We start from the raw sequence: 8,453 nt of genomic DNA, 5'->3' as shown, positions 1-8,453 counted from the left end.
TAAATATATATATATAAAGTCGTGTGTGTATAGCTTGTACACATGACAGGACACGCATATCTTTTAAATTTGTATTCATTCAGAATATTTACATACTATTTGAAAATGAAAGAGGCTGGGATTTTGTTTTATATCATTTGTTTATATTGTTCAGTATATGCCTAAATGAGGCCGTAGCACATTTAAAGGACGAGCAGAGGTGGTGACGTCATCGAGTCCGCTGCTGTTCCCATTGCAGGTAGACCTACGTACTCGCGTGCTCGCAAGTCTGTGCTTGAAGTACCGACTTGCCAAGTACGTAGGCCTACTTGCAAGTCATCGAGTCCGTAATCTGCTTGAAGTAGGCCTACGGACTTGCCAAGTAGGCCTACGTAGGCCTACTTGCAAGTCATCGAGTCCGTAGTAGCCTACGCGTGTTAGGAATTGAGAAACGGCCTGGACCCACCCCCCGCGGTCAGCCATGGAGCTATAAAGATCGCAGCATACTCTGCGCGGATACGTTTCTTTCTGGAGAAGTGAAGAGGGCGTCCTACTGAACGGAGGTTGGTATCCTACATTATGTTAAAAGAAATTACTTAGTTCAAGTGAATTCTCCCCAAAGGATTGCATTAACATCATTGGCGACCATTAAAATACATTGAAGGACAATTGCGGTATGTTAATGAAATACTTTTGGGGGAATTCACTTGCACTAAGTCATTAGTTGGAAGAATGGAATTTTTGCCCGATCTGAAACTGCGCAACCCTCTTGATTTTTTAGGGCGAGGTTGACCTGAACAACAGATAAACGACAGTAGAAAAGAATAATATTGAGAAAGAAATGCTCAATATGGAGTCAGGTAAGGTGGATTTATCTTCAGAAGCTCAGTCATTAAGTGAATCGTATATTGTTGCTGACATGAACATTTAGATAAGGTTCCGTAGGTTGGGGGCTATTTCTTTTCCACCCATAGATGTGGGCATCTAGCCCAGACAGCAATTAGATCTGTGCCAGATCCGTCCTCGAATCAGCAGATTCGCCTAGCAGTCACAATCATTTTGCAGATCTGCACCAACTTTGCGCCAGACCTGTCTGTAGCTCTGATCTTTGACAGTCCGTACGGCCGGTGCGGACCTGATCCGGGGCAGCTGCGCGGGGCAGTTGCGCAGACCGGACGCGCACAACTGAATTTAGTCCGTCCTGCGGGTGCGGGCCTGATCCCATGGCCTGATCTGGGGCAGCTGCGCAGACCGGACGCGCCAGAATTGAATTGAGTCCGTCCTGCGGGTGCGGGCCTGACACGGCGCAGCTCCGCAGACCGAACGCGAGTCACGTGACAACCTTTTTTCCCAGCAAGTCTACAGTACTTCGCAGAGTAGTAGGCTACTCGACTGACGACTACACTACTTGAACCGTCTTTGCAATTGGTAAGTGCATTCTAAAATGAAAATACATTTTAAAAGTTCAATGATGTTGGAGCCTTCTAATCATATTAAACATAGGCCTACACGTTTACTAACTTACCGGTAGTTTATACTCACTGTCATTTTGACAACCGGAGACCAGTCAGACAAGCTGGTGAGCTAGGCTACAGTTAGCTGATAATCGTAGGTTATTTTAAAGGTCCACAACTAATGGGAACATATGGATGAATCAGTGAGATTAGCTTGTTATTCACCAAAATCAATAGGCCTAACCGCACTCACGAACATGCACTGTGCTAGGGCTACACTGCGGTGCAGGACGCCGCTAGCCGCAGGGTGAAAAGCCTGCTTGGTGATTGCCCCCAGTAAAAGCGGATCGGGAATCGCGAATTCAAATCGCCGGCAGAACGGGCTGGGGGTACCCAGTCTAATACCGTAGCCTATCTCAACTATAACCGCATTTAATATTAATCGCATCGTTTGCTGGGTTACCAACGTTATCTATGCTGACTTAGGATGCGGGATGTTCAATATCAATAACGTTGAGTTCATAAGGGCTAGCATTATCTTTCTGAGTTAACAATAATTTTGGGCGGGTGTTTTTGAGCACAGTAGGCCTATATCATACTAAACTTTGGTAAAACAGTCACCGATCGTCTTCTCTGTGCCAAATAACCCGCTGCTTCGGGTTTTCCTTTGATAGGCGCGTTAAGAGGTGGAGAGCTGTTTATAAGTGAACCCGCGCACCACTGGCATGAATGCGCGCTTGTCTCTGTAAATCTGTAAATCTAATATTTACTTTTTGTGTGCTTTTTGTGCATCTTACAGGAGCAGGGAGGAATAGTCGTGTGGGGGAAAAAGCCACCGACATTGAAATCAATCATTACAACATCAGATGGCTTGCGACCGCAGGGGTGGCCACCGTGCACGCACCCAGCAACTGAGGGCTCGTAGTGCGTCTGTTTAATTTATTTTGTTCTGATTTTTATTGTTGTTCATTTTCGTTCACGCAGCACATAACTGTTTGCCTTTCTAAATAAATCATATTATTTGGAAAATTACAAATTGTGTGGGTATTTATTATATGGGCCTGAATTGTCATAGCCTAAATATGAATCACAGACCAGGGCCTGATGAGCCCCAGATATGGATCACAGACCAGGGCCAGATGAGCCCCAGATGTAAAATATGAGTCGCGGATCTGGGCCAGATCCGCACCACACATCATGGCATTAGTAACTGTACGGGGCCAGTTCTGTCCCAGATCTGTTCCTGATCCGTAATTCCAACCTGTTCCGGCATTGGGCCGTTGGAAAGAAAGAGACCGGCCCAGACCCGTTTAGCGGATCTGCGCCAAATGATAAACAAGACCTGGGCCAAATCTGGCCCAATTACATTTTGATGTCTGCTTTATGCATCCTTTCCTTAACCTTTGTGGAAAACGTCGTCAGGGGGCTCTACGGAATGTCAAATATCCTTAGCTGTATTCCTCCTTTCCTTAACCTTTGTGAAAAACGTCATCGCATCAAGGAGAGATGAAAATGTGCCTCCTTTAGAACATAGGAAAAGACAGCACTGTTTGCAATTAATTCGATTCCCCTTCTCCTAACCGACGTCGAGAATTCCTGCCCCGTAGCGTCTAGTGGAACTACAATTTTCCGAAGATGGACTAAAACAAGCGCTCTTTCGATCCATGCGCGGGTCAAGGGGAGGTGAGAAGTTGCTTCCTTTAAAAAATAGGAAAAGACAACACTGTTTAAAATGAATTCAAAACACCTTTCCTCCAAGTAGGCTACTTTAATATATAGCCTACCACCATGGGTGGATTACTGCACGGGCACATGAACTGAAGTAGAATGAGCCGCCCCAAAAGTTACTTACAGTGGGGCCCAGGGCCCCACAAGTTACTAACAGTGGGGCCCAGGGCCCCACAAGTTACTAACAGTGGGGCCCTGGGCCCCAGCGTTAGTAACTTTTAATGTTGCATTGTCGAAGCAATCAGTAGAGAAATACAAAAATTCAAGCGAAAACAGCAATAGTATAGGCCTATTACTACTGAGTAAATAAATTAATAAAAAGATCAATAGGGGGCACTATTTCAGTTTGTGAATTTGAGACCATTCACGAACAAGTCACTGTCATTTAAACATGGAGCAACGGCGAACTCTAAGTGGAGCGTTGAAGCAATGAATTTATTCAGTTCAGATAATTTAACAAGCCTGGAGATGATGCAACCTCAAAAGGACTTCTACGAATTATACTCGATTGTGGAGTACAATATATGTTTCCAAATGTGTATGTAGCGCTACGGCTTTTTCTGACTCTGCCCGACAGTAATTGCGAAGGGGAGCGGTCATTCTCTCCTCTGTCCAGGATAAAAAATGAACTGAGGACGAAAATGTCACAAAAACGGCTCAAGTCACTTTCTCTCATGGCAATTGAGACCTTACCAATGCGCTGGAGTTTGATGATATCGTGGAGGATTTTGCATTTCATAGGTGAAATGCATTACTGTCAATTAATGTAAGGAACTGTTCGTATTGAGTTGCTTTAAGTCGTTTTTATTTGTGGTTGAAAGCGGTGCATTCTAAATTCGTTCAAATCGCCAAAAATTGCATCAATTATGTATTTTTTTTATCATGTTTTGGTTAAATAAAGATGCATTTATTTATAATAATTATTGTGAGGTTGCCTTTCCTGTGCTACAAATCCTGCTGGGTTGCAGGTATAGGCCAATGACTTATTATCGCCAATAAGTGTGTGTGTATTCTGGGTGCGTGTGTTTATGTTGGAAGGGGGGGAGGGGGGGGGGGGGGGGCTGCGGAGTCCACGTGCCCAGGGGCCCGATATGTCATAATCCGTCTATGCCTACCACAATAACACGTCTGACGTATGTCAGGGAAAAAAAGAATGTGTGCTTGTGTGTGTGTGGGGGGGGGATTTAAGATACGTGACACATGCTCTGTATTCTGCAGACCACTTTTGAACTAGTTCGTCTTTGTTCTAGTGAGTGTGCGTGCATGCTATGCGTATAGGCTGAATCGCAATCGCTTCAAGACAAATCTGATTTGCCAATACACATTGAGGATAAATGAAATAATTTTAAAATAACTCAAATAGCATAACTGATATCCAACATCATATAGTCTTGTTTATTTTACGAAACAAAAACAAATTCTTAAAGTATTTTCGATAGATGTGCCTTTACAGAAATGTGAAATGTTAGGCTATCTAATAAATATGTTTAATCTTTATTTGCGTCATTCTTCATTTTGTGGTTAATTAAAATGTTGTAAAAACGTATTTATAATCAAACAAAAGATTAACGATTATGAGAAAATAATGACTAATTGTTTCACACGGACACGCACACAAACACAACCATTTTCCGTGAGTGAAAAGAAAGTTTCAACCAGGTCTTTCTAGATTTCTGAAGCGCAATATTTGATTGACAGCCCTCCTCCTGCGCCTATACTCATAGAATCTAGAGTTACAATACGTAACTATCGTTTCAGCCATTTACTGTACAATTCAGAATTGAATGAGAGGAGGGCTGAGGAGGGCTGTCAATAAAATATCGCGCTTCAGAAACGGCCAATCATAGGAAAGCCCGTCCTGCCTTGGTTCCCTCCCCATAGTGCCGAAACTAAATTTGAGTGCGAGAGCAGAACATCATTCGCGAGAGGCTGAGGCTGTTTTGTGCGACCGAAGTTGTTTCCCGCTCTCACTTGCAACGAGGTAGGCCTAATGCTCTCGAGGAGCCGTTTTCCTCGCTCGGGGAGCAGCGCTCTGAGTGCGCGCGATAATTTCCGCGCAAGCAATTAATATCTACGCGTGTGATATGATATAATACGCCCGAATGCATGTTTTATCAAATGAGTGCTTTATGGCACTAATGTGTCGCCATACAGGTCCATGGTTTCAACACGTGGGCCTAGGTTTCAAAACAAATCTGCGCATACTGAAACATAAACAATTCTGGGATGTGGTTTACGGAATCTCATAGATACAGGCCTATCCACGAGTCAAACGTGTCCATCACATGCCAAATTGTTTAGATGCAGTAGACTACGGCAACTGCTGTCTCAACTTAATCTCACTTTTTTACTCACCTTGCGAAGAAAGGGATTTTAGCCTGACCTGAAACTGCGCGAGTCATTTATTTTCTTAAAATCAATGACGATGACGATTTCTCCGTGTGATTTATATCATTTGCACAGCATTGTAGCCTACAGAAAAGTCAAGTAGCCTACATAGACCTTGTTGTTGGGATGTATGAAGAAGCATAAATTAGGCTTTTCAATTGCACAACGTTAAGCCTAAAATAATCTAAACATTAGGAAAATAACAGCATGTCCATGCATCCAAAACTTAAATTAGGCCTGCTACATTTATTAAGCATTTAACTATAAAACTGTCAATTTTAGATATATGTGCCAATTACTGGCAGCTTCCAGCAGTTATTTGTTGGCAAGGAATTGCCTGTAAATCTGTGTGCACTCATCTGCAATATTTACACAAATCTGCAGTTATGCTTTTTTGTCAAAATCCAGGCAGTTTCTTGCATTCTTCCAGGCTGAGGTCATCATAGAGATCCACTTCTTACAATACATTTAAAAATCAATGCATTTGTCCAATCACATGGCCAAAACAAGGTCTCAAGGTTTGTGGCAAAAGTTGCCCATTGGCCAGCTGTGGTATTCCAATACTAGAGAGAGAGACCCAGGAGACCCTGTATTCAAGGACAATGCTCGAATTCTATTAAACCATGAACCTAACATTTTTTAAACTGGGAATTTACCGTTAATATTATATAACTATTTCAGTGTTAGATAACTCACCCCAAGATTAAGAATGTAATTTTAGGACAAGACGGTGCAATATAATTGATAGCTCGTGTAATGTTCCACCCACAGGAGCAACGGGACCGTGTCCAACCGACATGGGAGAGAATGATCCAGAAGAAGTGCTGAAACTTATCCTGATTGGAAACACGGGGTTTGGGAAGAGCGCCTCAGGGAACACCATCCTTGGCCAGGCTGGCCAAGGATGGCCCTTCGTGTCCATTTGTAGCCCATCCTCCGTGACACAAGTCTGCCAGCTGGGGACCTCTGGATACCATGCTGAGGAGGAGGCGAAGAGCAGTTCAAGCAGGAGGAGCAAGAGGAAGAAGGTGGTGGTGGTGGACATGCCAGGTTTTGGAGACACACATTGGACCCAGGAACAGATCATCATGGAGGTCAGCAAAAGCATGACCCTGACGGCCCCCGGCCCACACGCCTTCCTCCTGGTGCTCAAGCTGGAACGCTACACAGAGGAGGTGAAAAGGGCCGTGGATATGATAGCTGAGGTATTTGGTGAAGTGGCGCTCCGCAATTACACAGTGGTGCTGTTCGCCAGGGGTGATGACCTGGGGGGGCTGATAGAGGAGTTTCTGTCCAGCTCTGATGACTTCAGGGGTTTGATTCACAGGTGTGGAGGCAGGTACCACGTATTCAACAACAAGGATCAAGGTGATAGGCAGCAAGTTCCCGAGCTGCTGAAAAAGGTGGAGAAGGTTGTGGATTTCAACGGTGGAGGGTGTTATACCAACGCCATGTACCAGGAGGTAGAGGCAGCAAAGAAGGAGGAAAAGTTAAGCAAGTCCTGCAGTATCAATTAGGCCAGGACAATGTGTTGAGATGAATAAATATTAAAACATCTTTATTCATCTATTGAATTTTAAAATATATTAATAATTGTCAATCTTAAAGAGCTTCAATCAGTAACGGTAACAAATTATAAAAAAAACGAAAAAGTTACTTTTCTTTTTTTAATCGCAGCCTTTGCGATTTGCATATCGCCTTATATTACATCGTAATATCGATTTGAAATCGATTAATCGTTCACCCCCACTTTAAAGTATCTAATATGGCCATTGGGGCCGGAGGGTTTGCGAGGGTCCAGAGGGTTTACGATCCAGATTTTTCAAATGCTTCCCCTCTACCATGACCGCTTCACCTTTACCTTTGCCTGTTGTTTTATGTATCAGGGTCATTTGGACCGTGATATATTTTTTGTATTTTTTAATATTGGGGCACTCAGTCTGGTTGAAAAGCAGGGGGCAGAACTGCAAAAGGCTCTTGTGCCCTCCTGTAAGGGAAGCAGACAGACGACTAGAAGAAAAGGAGTACAGGGGGGAGTGGAGGAGCGGCTTGACATCTTGTCTCTCCCCTGTTGCTTAACTTATCTTTACGTTCCTAGTCTTCACTTCACTTGGAGATGTGCCTGATCATTGGCTTGAGTTAATATTCATAGTTAACATGGTTCAGAAAATAAAGTTAATAGGATACATTTTAGACTTAACATCAGATGGGTTGTTGGTTTTACAGTTGATTCAATCCTGCATAAAACTGGCTTCATATATGTTTTTATTGTCATGATTTATTCACTGGAAAATAATCAATTAAGGATGTATTGACTTCACAGTCACATATATAACTTGCATATTGTAAATCAATAAACATATAATTTCCTGTACTGACTGGATAATTTTTGTCTCCAAAAAAACATTTAAAAACATCATATAGAGTTAACTGGGACTTTTTCAATTCTTAAAAGTACTTTTATCATTCAATTTTAACCCGTTTTCAAATCTTTTTCAAAATTATATTTTTTGAAACATTTTCTATTGTAATCAGGATCTTAAAAATATCAAGAAAATATAATCTTACATAAATATAATATAAGAATACTTAACAACATATACAGTATGTCATTAATATTCTGCCGCCCTTTTCCACTCCTACATGTATACCTACCGTTGATCAGAGACAGTATACATGTAATAATTATAATCTCTTTACATTAGCAACATGTATGCAGAATAAAACATTTGAAATAAATACGGTTCTGTCTGGAAAAATCACAAAAAATAGGCTTTAATAATCATTTCCATAATATTAGATTAAATTATAAGTATTATAAATCATATGCTACCACCACAAGTTCAACTAAGTGATCTCTGAGGGGCAGGGCCAAATCTGTGGGCCTAGCCTGCATATCCCTCC

General features: G+C 42.4%; 1 protein-coding gene across 1 annotated transcript; it reads left to right on the top strand.

The window, feature by feature from the left end:
* Positions 1-439: 439 nt before the first annotated feature.
* Positions 440-7,915, top strand: LOC130370250 (GTPase IMAP family member 9-like). Its single transcript, XM_056575953.1, has 3 exons — positions 440-542; positions 761-839; positions 6,321-7,915. Exons 2-3 carry the CDS (start codon positions 821-823, stop codon positions 7,064-7,066), a joined length of 765 nt encoding a protein of 254 aa, XP_056431928.1. The 5' UTR covers positions 440-542; positions 761-820; the 3' UTR covers positions 7,067-7,915.
* Positions 7,916-8,453: the final 538 nt, after the last annotated feature.

This window comes from Gadus chalcogrammus, chromosome 17 (assembly GCF_026213295.1).
Source record: "Gadus chalcogrammus isolate NIFS_2021 chromosome 17, NIFS_Gcha_1.0, whole genome shotgun sequence".
Classification (NCBI taxonomy): domain Eukaryota; kingdom Metazoa; phylum Chordata; class Actinopteri; order Gadiformes; family Gadidae; genus Gadus; species Gadus chalcogrammus.
This window is presented reverse-complemented; position numbering and strand designations above follow the sequence as displayed.